A 19012-nucleotide genomic window follows, 5' to 3' on the forward strand; every position below is an offset into this window, starting at 1 on the left:
GGGAGGAGGGGGGAGGAGAGCAGCGTGTTGTTGAGACGGAGGGATCAAGAGTGGAGCGCAGATCTCCCCGTTCCCTCCTCTTCCCTCTTCCTCTGATATCTGTTGCTCCGAAGAGCTTCGAGCCCATTTGACGGAGGTTTGTGATGCTCATCCATCCTCCCTCCCTCACCACCCATTGCACCATCCCTTCTCTCCCATCATTCATTCCTGTCCTCTCTCTCCCTCCCCTTCATTCACTCTGTACCTCCCCCCGTTTACAGGGACGCTAACCTGTGTGTGTGTGTGTGTGTGTGTGTGTGTGTGTGTGTGTGTGTGTGTTCACAGAGGACAGGATGATGCAGTTTGTCTGAGACGAGGTTAAGCTCTGCTGCATTTGGGCGTCCATCAAGTTTCCCCCTGCTGGCTGCCTGGATGGATGGATTAACCCCCCCCCCCCCGAGACTCGTTGGGGTAGAAGATGCTCTTTAACTGTTCACACAGACAAACACACATGTAGAATGTTGACACGTATGAAAACATTGAATAGTGATTAAAATTGATTTATTAAGTGTTATGGGGGAGCACAAGCAAACACTGTCTTTATGCGTGTGTGTGTGCGTGCGTGTGTGTGTGTGCGTGTGTGTGTGTGTGTGTGTGTGTGTGTGTGTGTGTGTGTGTGTGTGGATGGTGCATGAGGAGCGTGAGAAAAAAAAAAAAAAAAAAAAAAAAGGAATTGAAGCGTGCTCGCTGGGAGAAGTGATGCAGCCAAGAATCCTTGTTTCAGTGGCCATGGCAACCGGTTTGTGAGAAGCATACCCCTCCCCAAACACACACACACACACACACACACACACACACACACACACATACAATAACACACAAACACCACTCCCACCTCCCAACCTGGGACTTTACTGCAGAGCTGTGAAGGTGCTGCATTCGAGCTCGGAGACAATAAGGCAGAGCACTGTGTGTGTGTGTGTGTGTGTGTGTGTGTGTGTGTGTGTGTGTGTGTGTGTTCACTCTCACCGTCTCCCTGTCTGCTCTCGTGTCGCTGTAAAGGAACCATGCAAACATCAGGTGTATGTGTGAAGATGTCACTGGTTCAACACAGCCTGAATCACATTCTGCTCCTTCATCGTCGTACCTTTGTTTTCTCTCTGTGCACAAGCGACTACAGAAACATCCACAAACTCATCATAAATACTCATTTTACTATGAAATGTAATTTTTACTTTAGTTCTTCCATTGTTTAAGTCATGTTGTGAACAAACACCGGCTTTAACCTTCAAACCTTCTTATGAGAAAATTAGGTGGATTTGGATCAGTTGGTGTCGTCCACAAGCAGCATAAACTTTGTGGCCACATGTTGAAGTGATGGATGCCCAAGTAGCAGCTCCATGAATTACAGCTGTGAAAGAAGCTGTTTACACGTCATACATATAAAGTTCCCCAATATACACGTACCCACAGTACACAAGGGAAAGTAAGGTGAATGTTATAACACAGTATTTTGTACACATAGAAATGTAAACTGTGATCTACAGTATTTGTTCAGTCCAGTGGTTAAACTTTCAGTCAAGTACTGAACTTTTTACTATTTCTAAATTCTCAACATCAACAGGACACACACTGTACACATAATTAACTCCACCCTCACCAGCTGCAACATCAGTACATTTACATTTAGTCATTTGGCAGAAAGCAACTTACAAGTGTACAAGGCAAAGAAAGGGTGAGTGTACAGAGGTCCATCCACAATATAGTAATAATGTTTAAACATAAGTATCAATGAATATAAACCAATAATATTAATAGATGTGAAATGAACCATTCTGTATAAAGAGTCATTTTACTTTTGGTACTCATGTAGTATTTTACACACATATTTGTGTACTTTTACTTGAGTTGGTTTTGCTGATTTGAGTGTGATTGTTACTTAAAGTTGCTGTGATTCCTTTGTGATATTTTCTGGAGAGGTTTAACTCAGAGCTCTCGTTAAAAAAGAAAGTACAACATAAAATGTATTTTATTTTCATTCTTGATCCCAAATCACAAAATAAAACACTTTAAATCTTCCCTCAGAATTGAAAAAGAAAAACAAAAGCCACATGTGAAATATCAAATCTCAGCTGAGCACTTCTGGGTAGAGGTGACGTACAGTTTATCAGATGATGAGTTTGCTTGAATAACTTAACACAGGTTATTTGAATTAAATATGGTGGGTGCTGATCTCAAGCCCAGCGTGCAGACTTTGATCTGCTGGGGTGACCTCCATGGGATAAGCCGACAGGCACAAATATAAACAAACACAATATTCCTAAGCTGATAACGTGTCTTTGTTGACCACCAGAAGACCAACAAGAGGAATTAAGGAAACATATACAAAACCCAACATGAGAAATCCACATGAGTGTGAATGTATTGTGACAGTTTTACTCCCTCTACTGCTCTGTTTGTGTGACATAACATGAGAGATGTGATTAGATGCATATGGCAGAACAACATGAACCGTTACAACACAGAATAACACAACAGTAATGTTAACGCTGCATGCTGCTGACCTCTGACCTCCAGGCTGCATCACATCAGTATTCAGCTCTGCAGGGCAGGTTGTTAGTTTGATTACTCTGCATAAACCTGAGATATGAACACACACACACACACACACACACACACACACACACACACACACACACACACACACACACACACACACACACACTGTGAGGATTAATGGCCCTTCATCCACTCTCCCATCATTATCTGTATTCAGCAGCACCATCATCCATCACTGCAGGGTGGCCTGCAGCGCCACCTGTCTGTCATTTCACAACACTCCAGGTCAGCCTTGCTGACACTTCACGCTCACACTGGATGGACCAGTGTGTGTTGCTGCAGGGGGCCTGATGTAATTCCTCTTTTTTTTAAATTAATTAAAAGAAAAACATCACATAAAACCTTAATAACTGCACTGACACTTTTTTAATATGTACAACTGTGTGTACTGAGTGTGAGGATCCTACATTTATAAAATAAACTGTAATAAACAGTGTTGGACCAAAATATTTCAGCAATCATTGGAGGCACTGTAGTAAAATGTTCTATAAACATTAACGTTCTCCATAGGAAAAGTCATATAACATTAACGATCACCTGATTTTTCATCTTGCTCCATCACATTCGAGTCTTTTATTTTGCTTCTCTTTCAGATTCTATCTGTCTCAGTTTTTTCTCTCTTTGTAGCTGTTTTATATTTATTTTTTACACATTTTCATTCTTTTTGTCTATTTCTACCCACTCAGCTCTGCTGTTTGGACTGTTTTTAATCATTTTACTTCTCATTTGAACCTTTTTATGTCTATTTTCACTTCCTTCTCTTTTTGTGGCTGTTTTTTTATTCAGTTTTTACTAATTTCATTCCTCTTTGTAGCAGTTTCATTTTGTAGCTTTTTATATTTATTGTTCTTTATCTTGCTCCTCTTTGCAGCTGTTTTACATCTATTGTTTTTTACTCATTTTACTTGTTTTTTGTCTCTTTGTAGTTTTACTATGTCTACTATATCTGATAAATGAACAAGGACCCCTTGAACCTTTACACACACACACAAAAAAAAAAAAAGCACTCTAGAGCTAAATATGGTTGTAGTACATGCACTGAATTTTACCATCTGTGAGAAGAAGCTGCTCGAGCTAAGATGAATTTCATTGAGATACTATAATTGTACTGTAACAGTTACAAACAGATAACTGAGAGAAGGATTGGCTTTTTGTTTTGACTGACGTGTTTACCTGATGAGCATGAAATGAACAGGCCTGTCTTGGATTAACGGGAAGAACTCAGGTGGAGCTAATGACATTAACAAGGGCTCAGTTACGCGAACTGCAGAACAAGGCATCAGCTGATGTTATTAGAAACACCTGGTTTGTATTTTTCACCTGCTGTCAGGGTTCATGTGCAGCATTATAAATGGTACAGTATCTGGATAACATGTGCATGAGTGTCTTTGTGTATACGGTGTGCCAATGCCAATGCCATTTGAAGAACTAGTGGTTTGGAGTCCAGAGGCAGTGATGTGACCCCCGATTTACAAGAGAGGAAGAAAACTACTGCACATTTACAGTTTGCATGTGGCCATGTGGATAAACCAAAGGACCATTAGAGGAATGTTCTGTGGACTAATGGAACCAATGTAGTTTTGTGTACTGATGATTACACTTTGCATTCCAGCACAAGAACTGTTTTCCTGTGTCTTTGTGAAACATGGTGGTGGCAGTGTCATGATCAGGGCCTGTTTCGCTGCATTTGGACCAGGATGACTTGCTATTAATTTTGAGTTGTACGAACAGATTCTACAGAAAAACAAAAGAAAGAAACAGAAAGCAGATCATACAGCAAGACAGCAACCAAAAAGACACAAGCTGCTCCAGCAGTAAGTGGCTAAAGCAGAAGAAATGTAATGTTTTGGTACGACTGAGTCGAAGTCCTGCTTCTCCACGGTGGAGAAATTAAAAGTGAATCCATCTGGAGCAGTTTATTAGAAAACTCCTTTACAGTATAGTAACAATGGTACTATGATATCAGTCAAAATGGTCATTATACTTCTTAGTACTTTGATACTACTACTAATACTACTAATACTGTCTGATTTTATAAGTGTAGTTAATGTAGTATTTGAAACCTGTGGTATTTTGACTTAGCCTATGTGCACTACTGGGTTCCCTTGTTTTTTCTATTTTGTGTAAATAACTTGTTTTAGGAAAGAAACATCGATTTATGAATAAATAATATGTGAAATCTGAGAGAAGGTTTTTTCTTCCAGTTTATTTATTTTATTTTTTACCTTTGTCCTTTTAGAGGCAATGAAAACAGAAATAATCTTTTCAGATGCGAGGCTGAATCAGGCAGTGATGTTAAAATGCCAAAGACTGATTTATAGTTCTCATCAGTGGTGTTCATGAAGTGGTATTATGGGCTGAGCGGAGGAGGAGCGGGTGGGGCCTGGCTCAGAACAGAGGCAGACTATGGTCACTGACCGGAGACTCTACTGGCTTTTATTCTACTCAGATCAGCCCGCATGTCTGACCCAGGGCTTCACCTGCTGCCGGGAGCAAACTGCGCTCATCTCCTCGATGTGTGACAGATGGATTCTGTCCTGTCGTAGAGTCGGACGATGAAAAAATCGCCTGATATATTTTTTGGCATTTTCGCTCTCAGCCTATTTATGGGAGGCAACAGCGGCTTGGCCCTTTCTTTATTATAGGGATGAGATCTCCGCTGGTCGCTATGCGAATCGCCTGATAATTCTCTTTTCGCGATCCTGAGGAATAATTATGAACAACGCTCAAGATATGTCGCCCGATTTCGTGTTGATGCGCCTGGTTTCCGCGGCCGAGGATGACCGCTTGGACGCAGAAAACGGGAATCTGCCGCCGGCAGGAGTGGTGGCAGGGCTGGGGAAGGAGGTCCTGGCTCACAGCAGCGTCAAAGCGGGTTTGGATATAAGCCGAGATCCGACGGCGGGCCTCGAGCATCCCAGCAGCCGTCTGAACAAAGCCCAGACGAGCAGCGAAGGCACGGCGGCACCTGACACGGGGGGGACGGAGAGCCGAGCCCCGCTGCCCGCACCTCCTCCTCCGCAAAGCCCCATGGAGGCCCACGGCTTTGACTTCGCTCCCAGCCCCGGCCTACGGCCTCAGCTGCTGGTCTTCTCCAATATAATTCGGAACGGAGAAGGGATTTTAGAACTAGACCGTCGAAACCAGCCGAGAGATGCTCTGGGTATGGACCAGAGTCCGGGGTCTGGCTGTTCCGGGCCGACTGTTAATAACAACACCCTGAGTGCAGGAGAGCAGCAGCAGAACCTGCTGGACCGGACTTGGGGAGCGCATCCTCCAGTCCCGGTAACCGCGGAGACGCATGGAACTGCGGAGCTGTGCCGCCGGCATCGACTCATCACCACCCCGCCCGAGTGGCCCTTGTTGTCGCAGAGATCCAACCCCCTCACCGTGATTGACTCGAAATGGGAATGCGCCACCAGGGACACAGAAGGAGCCGTGTTCGAACTGGCCCGGCGGTTCGGGGAGCTGGGGGTCGGTGCGGTTCCTAAGATCCTGTTCAAAGCTGGGGAGCTCCCACAGTGTTCGTGTCAGGGCGCACACGGGCCGGTAGGAGGGGGAGTAGAGCCCGGGGATGACCCAACAGAAACCAGCGATGCTTTGTTGGTGCTGGAGGGGCTGGAGAGCGGGGATGTTGCCGGCCTGGGCATGGACGAGTGCCCGGAGGATGAAACGGAGGATGACAACAGACGCCGCGAGTTTTTGCTAAACAGGAAAAGGGAAATAGTTCAGAAAATGTCCGGGGCTCTCTCCATCAGCAGTTTCCAAGCGGAGCTCAGGAGGCAGGTGCAGGGGATGGCACCGGTGGCGACACAAGCGGCGGCAGCCGCGCACCTTGGCGCGCAGGTGTGCAGCCTCCACGGGACCTTATCCAGCCAGCTCTCACAGGTAAGCTCTGGGGATTCGGAGCTTGCCGCCCAGATCTCAGCCACGTCTCCGTCATCGACACCGGTACAGAGCTCACCCTGGGCCACAAGCCCAAACCCGAGCCAGGCGTCGACACCCAGGAGACGACCGGAGCGGTGCGCCAGTGCGCCGCGGACTCCCACAGGCCGGGCAGCGCTCAAAGTTCCAGGGAAGTCCAAGAAAGGCTCGTTAAAGATCCGTCTTAGTAAACTGTTCCGGACTAAAAGCTGCAGCGGCTCCAATCACCTCCTGGACAAGAGGCCGTCAGTGACCTATTCAGTGTCTTCTGCCGGGAGTCTGGTGGATATGGCGAGTGCTTCAGGTGCTGAGCAGGACGCAGACAGGTGAGCCACATCTACCAGTCCAAGAGTAGTGTGACAGTGTAATATTGTAATTTATAAGAGTGATTAGAAGTAGATTAAAAACATAATGCATGAATAATATCTGGGGGCCACTCAGGGCCCTGATCAAAATACACCCAGAGTATTTAAGCTTTCAGGTCAGAGCTTTGTGTAAACCCTCAAACACAGAAGAACTCCCAGAGAAATAAAGTCCAGCACAAGTTCAGAAGATGTAAATAAGACCAGAGTGGGTGTTGTGACAGAGAAACTGTACACAGGTCAGCTAGTGTAGGAAAAACGTGCCTACATAAACACATTTTGAATCCAGTCACTGATTTGTGCAGCGAGTTCAGACATGATTTCTTTCCAGCTTGCAGCCTTTCTAACATCACTCTCTGTAAGCGCAGCAGACACTGTCTTCTAATGGCTTGAATTAACTCATTCAGCTGGCAGCTTATTGGCCTTCTCTAAGACATGGAATAAGTTTTTTGGTGCTATTAGATGCAGAGATTTTTCAAACCTTTGTGGCTTGTCACCTTCTATCCTCCTCAGTGCTCAGTCATTATTCACAGCAACACACTGAAGGAAGGCTATGATTAAAAAAACATAGCTGTAGAAGTCTTGACTGCCAGAGCTAAGAGCATCAAAAGGAAAAAAGAAGTTTAAAAAGAGAAAGCTGCAGGACTCAAAACTGCAGATGCACTCATATTGAAATATCTGCAGATACTAATACTTCTTCTCTGCTCTAACTCTCCTCTCGTGGTCTTCTTCTTTGTACATCTGTCCGGCAGCCACAACCAGCCCAGACTGACCAGGGCCCACAGTGCCTTCTCCCCTGCCTCCCTCTCTGCCTCCCTCTCTGCTTTCACTGGTAAGGGGTCTCTTTGCTGCTTCTGTTGTAACTCTGGGTCCCAGAAAAAGCTTTTTTATCAAATTAAATGCGTTTACATTGCATTAAAAAGGTCTTCATTAAAACAGGACTCTAGTCTGCATTGAACACTGAACTAGGTCTTTTCTTATTGTGTAATTGATCATTTCCTGATGTCTTCATAATTGAAGTGATAAGGTCACATCTGCAGCCATGATTGTTTTCTTTATTAATCTATTAACATTAAAATGTCAGAAAATGTGACAAATGCCAGTCATAAGTTCCTCAAATTGCTCATTTTAACAAATTAAAAGTCCAAAATGTATTCACTTTACTATCACATAAAAAAGAGGAAAGCTGCTGCTGTGACAGAACAAAATCCAACTACCAGCACTTGATAAGCAAGAAGGTGCAGTCTCAGTGGAAATCTAACCACTGTTGAATCTGCATGACCTTCGAGCCCTCAGGCGGCATTATATTAGAATCCATCATGGTACCATGATGAATACAACCACATGGGCTCTGGGGTTCTTTGGAAAACGGTTGTCACTTAAAGCGGCCATATCACGCTTAATGTTTACTTCATCGTGCTTCTAGTTTGTATTTTATTTGACTTACACATCATACGAGATTATATAGTTTTCAAGGTTCAAAAGTGCAAATACAGGGTTATAATGTCTATTTTGTGTCTTTAAGGCACTGTCCCTCCTCTAATGCGGCTCTGTTTTGACTGGTCAGCTTGTGGAAGTCGTCCTGTGGGTCAATCTATGCCCAGTTAGAACAGCATCGTGCCTCGGGCAGGTGGAGAAAGTTGTTGTTTTGCTTGACGTCTGTTGATGTATCTGTAGGAACAGGATTAAACAGGACAGGATTAATTTTCCTTCATAGCTGAAAAAATCATTTACACGAGACCCATCCACCTCTGCATGAACACTCGAGATAGAGCCATGAGCAGAACGGGGAAGCTAACCTGGCATACTTAGAGGGTGTGGAGCCTAAACTGGAAGGCCACTCTAGATTTCCACTCTTTGTGATGTCAACAAATGCAAATTCAGCTTTTAGAAAAAACTTCTTGAGAACAAAGCAAATCAGCCAGACTGAACCTGAGCTCGTCACTGCTAGACAACATCCAAAGACACGTTCAGCTCAAGCTTTGGGCCTCAGACTGTGTAACATCAGAACGCAAAAGGGATAATCTGACCCCTTTAACATAGTCCACTGCTGCAGAAAGGCCAATAGAAACTCTAGTAAGCAAGAAAGAAGCCATAAAACAATTCTGTACAGAAATCCCGCCAAACCCTCTGGAACCAAGCTCATGTCAAGTGGATCGAAAGACACTGGAAACATGTTCTGTTGTCAGACGAGGCCACGTTTCAGCTGCCAGAACCTGTAAAATTCACAAATAAACATGAGATATGATGGTTGTTACACTTGAACAAAGCCAAGATAGCTGTTTCCATCCCTTATGCTAAGCTAAGCTAACCAGCAGACTGATATTGATCTTCTAAGCCAACTTTCTGCCACAAAGCAAACATGCGAACTGCTCCTTTAACATGACACAGTTAAGCAGTAAAAACGCTGCACATTGCAACCTTTAACTGTTCCCACCAGTCAGACTGTGTTACTGGTGCACCACATAAGATAAGACAGGATTCAGCACAAAGGCCTGTGGGTACAGTAACCAGAGGAGGACGGTCTGTAGCTCAGCTGGCAAAAAAATATTTAGCTGACATTAGAAGAAACACCTCCACAGGGTGCACAAGCACATTCTGGCGTCCCACATAGCTCGTAGATTTTAGCTTTGCTAAGTTAACTTCTTAAAAAATGGATCTTTTTGTGGTTTTTGGAGTTTAATGCTCCACGCAGGGCAAACCACCAATTAGACAGAGACATTAAAGATGCACCAGGCGCCGCTTCACGCTGAAGGTCCCCTCCCCACAGGAGCCAGGGTGACTTGTTTGAAACTGTGGGGACTGGAAAACCCAGAAAGTCCTGCACACAGCAAGCTCACGTTCAGCCGCTGTGTGATGTCTCACAGTCCAACACGCAGCTAAAGAGATGATAGAAACACAGCGCTGATGTGGGTGAGTCCCGTGCTCAGTGGGGTTTGGCTCTTAAGGTTGGATTTTGTGTCCGTGCAGAATCTCACTTTGCTGGAGAGTGAATCTGCATCTCAATTAGCGAGGATGGGATGTTGTTCTTTATTGCAGTGATTTAGGCTGATTAGCTGGGTGCGATTTTCCATAAACATCCTGGCTGGTGCAGCTTTAATGGCGCTCTGCAGCAGAGGCACCAACAACACACAACCCCAGACGCACAAACAGGCTCCTTTCCACTTTTTCTTACACTGTCTGCATCTTTATTTCACTTTCTTCTCTCATGTGTGTCTTCTCTTTGCTTCCACCTGATACCTCCCTGGCTGTAGGTGAGACTGTTTCTCTGGTGGATGTGGATATTTCACGGCGAGGGGCGAACACGCCACACCCTCCCACGCCTCCTCCTCCTCCCCGTCGTAGTCTCAGTCTATTAGGTACATCTCTCTGCTTTCTGTCTGTCTTTCCCGCTCCTCTCTCGCTCAAACACAAAGTGATACAGGATGATAAATGATAACGGTGGCAGCAAAAAGCAAACTGCCCTTTTTAAGCTTTTGCTTACACAGAGCTTTTACATCCATCTGTCTAAATTTAAAGGAAAGGAAGCTGATGCAGTTTCTCTTAATATTTCTGTGTGAGTCCGATACTTTTTTATTAGTTTTGTTTTATGTCGTACATCTCTGGAAATGCAGACGCAGACCAGCTTTTGTAATCTACCATAATCTGATTGAAGAGGCGATAAAAGGTCTGGATGCAATGACTCAATCGATGTGAAGATGGCAAAGGAGGAAAACTGTTTTCCTCTGTTCTGTACCAAGGAAACAAAACAACAGTTAATGTTCTTGTTTGGACGTATTTGAACTGGCAGACAGACGCCACATTTACACACAGTCATTCACTAAGAAATTCAGCTGACTGTATAATACAGAACAATCTCAGATGCAGGTTTTATTCAGAGTCAGGGCTTTTTTTATGCCCCCATTATTAATTCTGACCTTTTAAATACATGCTTTGCTCAGAGCTTCTGATATTTTTTGACCCACTTATTCAGCAAACTTAGACAACTTTATGGTTTGCTGTAAAATACTAAATGGGTAATATTCCAGTTTCCTTATTCTGTTCATAGTGGAACAAGGCTTTTTTTATTATAATATAATGAAATAAATATCACAATAATGTTTTTACTCCAGTTACATATTCAAACGTTAACATACTAAAATGTAAAAGTCCACTCCCCATGTATGAGTTTTCGAACCTCTCTAATTTGGAGGACTGGGTCTTTTTTGCGTGATGGTGTTCCTCCATCTTTTCCTTCTTCCTTTACCTTTCCTAACTTATCTCCTTCCTTCTTCCTTCCCCTCCTCCCTCTGTTTATTCTTCTTTTTTCCTTTCTCCTTCACTCCTCGCTCTCTCCTCTCCTTCTCCCTATCCTACCTCCAGATGACATAGCCGGGCCTCAGCCTGGACCTTTCCTAGTCAGTGTCATGGGCGCCTCCCTGCAGTCTCTCCCCCTGCCTCTCCCTCCTCCTCCTCCTCCCTCCCACGCCACCATCCAGCACAGTCTCAGCCTCAATGGTAAGACGTGTTAGGAGGCGTTGGTGAAGGAGTAAACCATCAATAGAAAAGATTATTAAAATTATATGGGTATGGTAAGATGACAGATCAATTCTCGTCTAGTTTAGTGTAAAATGGTTTTCCACACATGAATAAATATGCCATCAAACCATTTTAATCATAAAAAATCTCTGGACATAAGCAGTTAGATCCATTTATTATTTAATTCCAGCTGAGGCTAAGTGAGCGTTAATGTGTTTACTGTAAATGAATAAGTAAATGTAATAAGTTTTAGACAGGGTTGTCCAGGTTCTCTAACACTGTGCACAACACCTGCTGCAGCGTTAGAAAATCTAAAGTGAATTCACATTTCACTTCATATCTCTGCTGTTCTTTCACTGATTCAGACGCTTTCCTTCGGACCCTTCCTCATTCCAACACTTCGCCAGCTGACGCCCCGGCCTCCACCAGACAGCCTGCACCCCCAGTGCTGTGCGCCCTGCGGCGATCCGAGGCCAGCAACTTCACGGCCAGTCTGAGAGAGCTGGAGAAGGTAGGACAGGCTGCTACTGGCATGTTGACATATATGTAGAGTCTACTGTGCAAGTGACAGCATGACGAGGAGCATTTGCTGGACACAGGAGACGTCAGCGTTTAAGATCAAAAGATGAGAATAAGAGGAAAATTCAAATACTAGTTTATTTTATGCTGGGTACAACTCACTAAACAACAGGAGACAGCACCTTTACCATCAGGTGACCTAAAGTTTGAGTGAGAAAAAGTATCAAACTGATTGTTTGAATGGAATAAAACTTAATATTAGGTTGCAAACCCCTGGTTTTATCAGGGTTATGACTCACTGACATCAAAAACTGTGTTTGCAGCCTTTTACTGAAGCCTCTTTTATTTGTTTTAGGGGAAGTTTCTTGCTTTCAGTTTCTGTTTTTGAAGCTTTTTGTGAATTAGAAGATTAAATGTTTTCGTCCACCTCTGAATTCACTCCTGCTGCTCCCATCGGGAGTTATTGCATCATTAAAGATCGGTGGATGTGTTCCAGAAACAGCCCAAGCCATGAACCTAACCTCACCATGCTTCATGGATGAGCTTGTGTGGTTTGGATCATTTAGATCTTTTCCTCCTCCACACTTTGGACTTTCACTCACCAAACATTTCATCTGCTGGAGAGACCTTGTTGCAAACAAGGGATTTACAACCACGTTTTTGTTTTATTTACTTCAAAATCATCTGTTCCGATACATCAAAAACTGAAAAAAAAGGCAAAAGTTGCTGCCTTCTGTGTTGTTTAACATATCGAGATGCAGCATAGCATCAAATGAAAGCAGCAGAAGTTCTGAACTTTCGTCTCATTTCTATCTTTTAATCTTAACTTCTTCTGGGAGAGACGGTCTGTTCAGGGAATCTCACTGAGATCAAGAAGCAAAGAACAATCAAATTAAGGGAACTGGGCTGAAAGCACAGTACCACTAAAGAGAAGAAGAAGACGAAGAAGAAGAAGAAGAAGAAGCAGAAGCAGAAGAATAAGAAGCAGAAGCAGAAGAATAAGAAGCAGAAGCAGAAGAATAAGAAGCAGAAGCAGAAGCAGAAGAAGAAGCAGAAGCAGAAGAATAAGAAGCAGAAGCAGAAGCAGAAGAAGAAGCAGAAGCAGAAGAATAAGAAGCAGAAGCAGAAGAAGAAGCAGAAGCAGAAGCAGAAGAATAAGAAGCAGAAGCAGAAGAATAAGAAGCAGAAGAATAAGAAGCAGAAGCAGAAGCAGAAGAAGAAGCAGAAGCAGAAGAATAAGAAGCAGAAGCAGAAGCAGAAGAAGAAGCAGAAGCAGAAGCAGAAGAAGCAGAAGAAGAAGACTTACGCTGGAACTGGTCTCCCCAAGGACCGATGTGGTAGTTGTTTGTATTATTGTTTTGTTTGTATGACTGTTTCCTGCACCCCAACCGGTCGAGGCAGATGGCCGTTTAACTTGAGCCTGGTTCTGCTGGATGTTTCTTCCCTAAGGGGGAGTTTTTCCTCTCCACTGTTTGCCTAGTGCTTGCTCAAGTTGATCTTGTTGCGCTACATGTGTTTCTTGTCTGTCTTGTGAAGCACTTTGTAACATATATTTAGAAAAGTGCTCTATAAATTTATTTATTATTTTATTAAGAAGAAGAAGCAGAAGAAGAAGAAGAAGAAGCAGAAGAAGAAGAAGCAGAAAAAGAAGAAGCAGAAGAAGAAGAAGCTTTCATTTGTCATATGTCACATGTACATGTTAAAATGAAATATATCCCCTGCTGAGCAAAACATTAGGAAGATGGTTTGGTGTCATGAGTTTCTGTTTTTGTAAACACGCAGCAGCTGGAGCACAGTGAATACATTAATTATATTTAACATTTAAATTAGACCTATTCTCTAAATATGGTGAAATTATTTTGTCTAACATAATAGTTGAGTGTAGAATCTGTTGTTTGATTTTAATAGATTACTGAAACATCGTGGATGGGCTCTTTGTTAAAAATGTTTCTGAGAGGACTTTGGTGTTAATGTAGTCAGAGCATCAACTACAGGCAGCTGCACCCTGAGATTTCTGGAGAATGTTTGGGTTTCTCCTGGCGGCTGTAGCATCTCCATCCCTGCAGCCAGGTTCTTTTTCTAAATCCCAACCATGTTCTCAGTGTTTTTACTGGTGTCTCTCCCTCAGTGCGGGTGGTACTGGGGTCCCATGAACTGGGAGGATGCAGAGATGAAGCTGAAGGGGAAACCAGATGGATCCTTCCTGGTTCGAGACAGTTCAGACCCACGATACATCCTGAGCCTCAGCTTCAGGTCGCAGGGAGTCACACATCACACACGCATGGAGCACTACAGAGGTGAGACACACACACACACACACATCTGTATGTGAAGCACACATCATCAAGTGAAGTAATAATTTACTATGTGCCCTCAATAGACAACCTTTCATGGGCGCTGTGAGTAAAGTGAACATTGACAACAGTGGATGCATGTGATACTTCCTTATATCAGTACTGCACAGTCAAACATTTTGTGCCACAGACCCAAAATGTGGACTAAATATGTGCAGGTGATGAATTTTACATCATGCAAACTGTTCTGCTTACAGAAAGGTATAATTAGAGCTGCGAAGCGGCATGATCGTGCACAAAGTCAGTGGATGCAAATGGATGCAGATTAGCTCTGTTTGCCACAAACTGAGAAGAAGACACGAGTTTAAAATGCTTCAGCTTATCTCAGAGCTGTGATTGCTTCATTAACGTGCAGAGACAAGAGACAAGAGGGAAGAGGTGAAGTAAATAACAAAAAGACACAACAGCCAAAGATGTGCTAAACAGAGGGCTGGATATCTGGATATCTGCTCCATGTTCAGTCTGAATGCAGCTAATGACAATACTCTTCATACTATACTGTGGACGTTACAGAGATAAGACGCATAATTCATTTAATTTCAGTACTTTAAGGTTTGTTGAACATATGTAAATATAAATAAAGGAAATAAACAGTAAAGCACAATAAGAAAGAATGAGAGGCACCCTATAGGGACGCAATAACTCCATCACTGAAGCATGAATAACTCACACAGCGCTACGTGCACATCTGTGCATGCTACATGTGACAAACTAACAAGAAGGTGACTCATAAAGTACATGTGTAACACAGATGTACATAAATAAGGCTCAGTATTAATGAGTCACCATTGTTAAGCTATAGAGTCAGGCCTGGAAACACATTCATTATTCAGATGCTTCGTCCCGACTGACACAACACATTCACATCAACACAGTCATGTTTGCATGAACGCGTTTTGGCCCAATGTGAATCGAGGGCAAACAGACTTTCAGATAAACAACCACCGAGTGGTCAACACGGAGTCAACTCCAACTATTTGGAGCTAGACTTACAGTAGTTGACAGTTTCTTAGGTAGAGCTAGTTAAAACGAATACAGTCTGGAACAACAGTCCTGCAGCCGATCGTTTATTCCCGAAGGTGATACAGCTCGGTTTGTGTTGAAACTGTCTTAGACAGACACTTCTGTTCAGGTAGATCTGTTTCAGATGTGCAGCCATCACAATAACACTCGAATGAATTCAAGGACATGACCATATAACAAGAAGCCTGTAAAAATCCAAATCCTAGCTGGAATAGAAAATATTGAGGCTGATAGAGACAGTTCGACTGTACATACTACAGTACATCACTGATCCTAAACAACTGGAAATAAACAGGGTCAGTTTAAATACTCAGCTGAGATTCTTCACAGTCAATGACTGACTGACGTCTGGAAAACATCTATGAACCTACAGAGGGTCCGGGGTTTCATCCCGAGCTCCTCCTGTGTTCTAGGACACTGAAGCTCCAGTTGCTCCCAGCGCCCTGCACGGTGCCGTCATCAGGGTGTGAAGCGGTGAATAAGAAAAACTCTGTAAGGTGCTTTGGGTACCAATAAAGTAGACGAGTGATACATACAGACCATTTACGAGTTTACATCTCCTGATGCTGTTTGGTTTTTTGGTCTCATCTGTCCATAGGATGTTTTTTTACACCTTAATCTGGATTTCCTGTTTTTGAGACTAACATGCTGTGATATCCCCTCTGCATTCTGTTGATCACGTCTTATAGATAAGAAACGTTTTAATCTTAATTTTAGACATACATCCTCCCATAAAATGACCATCTCACTGTTATAATAGCTGAGTTGATGATCACCAAGCTTTTAAACACGAGTTATAAGAAAAGATATTTATTTCTTAATATGAGTATATTTAGAATATTAACATTTTAATGTCCCCAACACTCCCCCACCTCCTGGAAGGTGTTCTCGATAGTAGAAAAGAGGTTTTTCTTCACAAGGGAAGGAATTCTTCTGTTGTTCTGTTGTCTGATGACAGAAACATTTCTCTTTCAACCTTCAGGGACCTTCAGCTTGTGGTGTCACCCAAAGTTTGAGGACCGCTGCCACTCTGTGGTGGAGTTCATCGAGCGAGCCATCATGCACTCCAAGAATGGCAAATTCCTCTACTTCCTCCGCTCCAGAGTCCCAGGTAAAATATAGGTCATATATCCACATGCAGCCTGATGCGATCAAAAATGTATGTGAGTGCCTGAGGAGAGGGGGGCTGCATCTGTCTGTCTGCGTGTCTGCATTTGGCCTGTGAATGATTTATGATTGTGAGAATGCAGCGACAAGTACGGCAGGTTTAGGGGCAGCCGCTCGAGCCTCCCAGTGAGTTTGAATGTTAGATTCAGGTTTTGTGTTTGTCTTCAACATGTTCATATTTGTATTGTTAATGTTTGTCCCAAACTTACAGTTTAATTTACGTTCATGTGCCAACAGGTAAGAGGCGCGTGAATCTACTAAATCATCCTTCTTATTGGTGGTAATGTGCCTATAAGCTGGTTTTATGACAAATAACAGAGCTGAAGATGTTTATGACACATGGGATGATGTGTAAATATTAATATTCCCATCAGTTTTATATGTCTGAAGTCACAAGTGGCTTTACAGTCTCTACAGCAGCAACATTTTCTGTCCATAAAACCTCAAATCGGATGAAGATAGATCAGAAAATTCCCCCAACAAACTGCTGAACATGAAAAAACATAATGTAATTATAGTAGGACTTCTACAAGAGGTTATGCCTTAATGAATCTGATAAGATTCAACATAAATAGCTGTAGATATGATCTCCTTTACATGAATGATGTAAGAAGAGATGTATAAAACAGGGATCATTCAAAATAACAAAAGCTTTGGCTCCAATTGTAGATTATAGACAGACAAAATGAACCATTTACTCCTGTTTGAGTAATGTTTTAAAAACTACAGTGCTCAGATAAAGTTGGTATTTATATTGTAAGAAATGTCTTTTTCTGTGAGTCCAGTAACCAAAGAATGAACCTTTATACATCAATAGCCGTCAAGTACATGAAATGGAGTGAAGCTAAAAAAGAAAATACTCTATACTGAAGTATAAGTACCTTAAACTAATTCTTTAAATTAAGTGTTAGTTTGTGAGTTGATTTTCAAACATCTGCGTCTTCAGTAGGAACCAGTGAGGTTGTGTGGTCGCATGTTTTTAGTCATTTACTGTACATGAAAGTGCGGAGACAGTGAAAAGGTGACAGGAAATGAGACAGTGAGCATGAACAAAGTACCTCAGCTGTAACCTAACTGGGCTACATGTGGCCACCAGCACACCCCAGGCCAAACGGCACGCCACGGTGATGGAGACCGGGTCTAACTGGGTCAACAGAAGCTGTCTTTGTGCCTGCGTGGCTGATGTGTCAGTGAATATAATTTCACTCTCTGTTCCAGGGCTTCCTCCCACTCCGGTTCAGCTGCTGTACCCCGTATCTCGCTTCAGCAACGTGAAGTCGCTGCAGCACCTCTGTCGCTTCTGCATCCGACAAATAGTTCGCATCGACCACATCCAGGAGCTTCCACTGCCCAGGTACTCCCACCTAATAAAGCTGAATTACCACAGTGAAATAAAAGGAAAAGTACAAATGTAGCAGCATCAAAATGTACTTCAAGTACCAAAAGTAAAAGTACTCTTTATTGTTTCAGAACAATAAGACATGGAGAACATGAAGACACAGTTTGTTAAGCATGTCAGCTTGTTCTTGTAATATCCCTCTCTGCAGACCGCTGATCTCCTACCTGAGTAAGTTTTATTACTACGACCCAGAGGAGGAGATGTACCTGTCAATCAAGAGCATTCGGAGGGTGGTGGGAGTGGAGCAGGAGGCCGAGTCGCAGACGTAGCAGCAGAGATCTTCTCAGCTCAAGTGAGTTCTCACCAGACATTGTTTATTATCTGCAATATTAAAATGATCAATAAAACTGATCATTATCTTTCTCATTGCATCGTCTGCCTGAAGTCCCGCAGCTTTTAGGTGGATTACTAGATATTAGCCTGTGTTAGCACCTTATGCAGCATTTCCCTAACACGACTTCTACCCTTACATCACTGCAGGTTTCTAAATGGAGGACTGGTCTGTACTGGTCTGCCAGTCTTCCAGCATCAGCGAATCAGAGTCCTTAGGAGTCTCTGTGTCCAGCTGGACTGGGATGGTCCCTCCTCTGTGTTGATTTGGACTAATGAAAGGAGGATTCGCAGTTGGATGGTGGGAAACTGCCCATGCAGAGAACTCAACCTGGTCTGCAGAGATGTTCTCACCTGCGAACATGACAGAGGAAAACAAAAGCAGAGCGATGGTTTTGGACTCGATTAGCGAATTTCCTGAACCTGCTGAACTGGAGTTTTGAAACACGATGCACTGGTCGATTTGTAAAACTGTTGTTTGCTGCCGTTTTCTTTGTTTTTCCTTCCATTCTGTCCAACTGAGGGATTTTGGCTCAGATGTTTCCCTCAGGATCGAGTGACACACAGAGGCCCATCACCGAGCATCTGGACAGTTGAGGTTTTTCTTTCCGAGCAAACAAAGTTTCCATTTCTAATGATGATGCTGATCTTAAACTGAAATAAAAATCTAAATCAAAATTATTATTATCCTGTTTACACTTGCTGTGTGTTTCAGTTGTGTATTTTTACTTGACAATCACACTGAGCCTCCTTTTTGCTTCTCTCCCGTCATTCAGACCGACGTTGTCTTGGGGGGATCAGTTTGTTCCTTTTCGCTC

General features: G+C 43.2%; 1 protein-coding gene across 2 annotated transcripts; it reads left to right on the forward strand.

Annotated features, from left to right (window-relative positions):
• The first annotated feature begins 5128 nt into the window (after positions 1 to 5128).
• socs7 (suppressor of cytokine signaling 7) lies at positions 5129 to 18799 on the forward strand. Of its 2 annotated transcripts, XM_026360196.1 has the most exons (10): positions 5129 to 6848; positions 7637 to 7716; positions 10139 to 10243; positions 11247 to 11381; positions 11768 to 11913; positions 14050 to 14218; positions 16281 to 16409; positions 17684 to 17819; positions 18013 to 18156; positions 18345 to 18799. In XM_026360196.1, exons 1-9 carry the CDS (start codon positions 5314 to 5316, stop codon positions 18131 to 18133), a joined length of 2556 nt encoding a protein of 851 aa, XP_026215981.1. In that variant the 5' UTR covers positions 5129 to 5313; the 3' UTR covers positions 18134 to 18156; positions 18345 to 18799. The 2 variants fall into 2 exon arrangements, with proteins under 2 accessions (XP_026215981.1, XP_026215980.1); XM_026360195.1 differs by lacking the exons at positions 10139 to 10243; positions 11247 to 11381.
• Positions 18800 to 19012: the final 213 nt, after the last annotated feature.

Source organism: Anabas testudineus, chromosome 1 (genome assembly GCF_900324465.2).
Source record: "Anabas testudineus chromosome 1, fAnaTes1.2, whole genome shotgun sequence".
Lineage (NCBI taxonomy): Eukaryota > Metazoa > Chordata > Actinopteri > Anabantiformes > Anabantidae > Anabas > Anabas testudineus.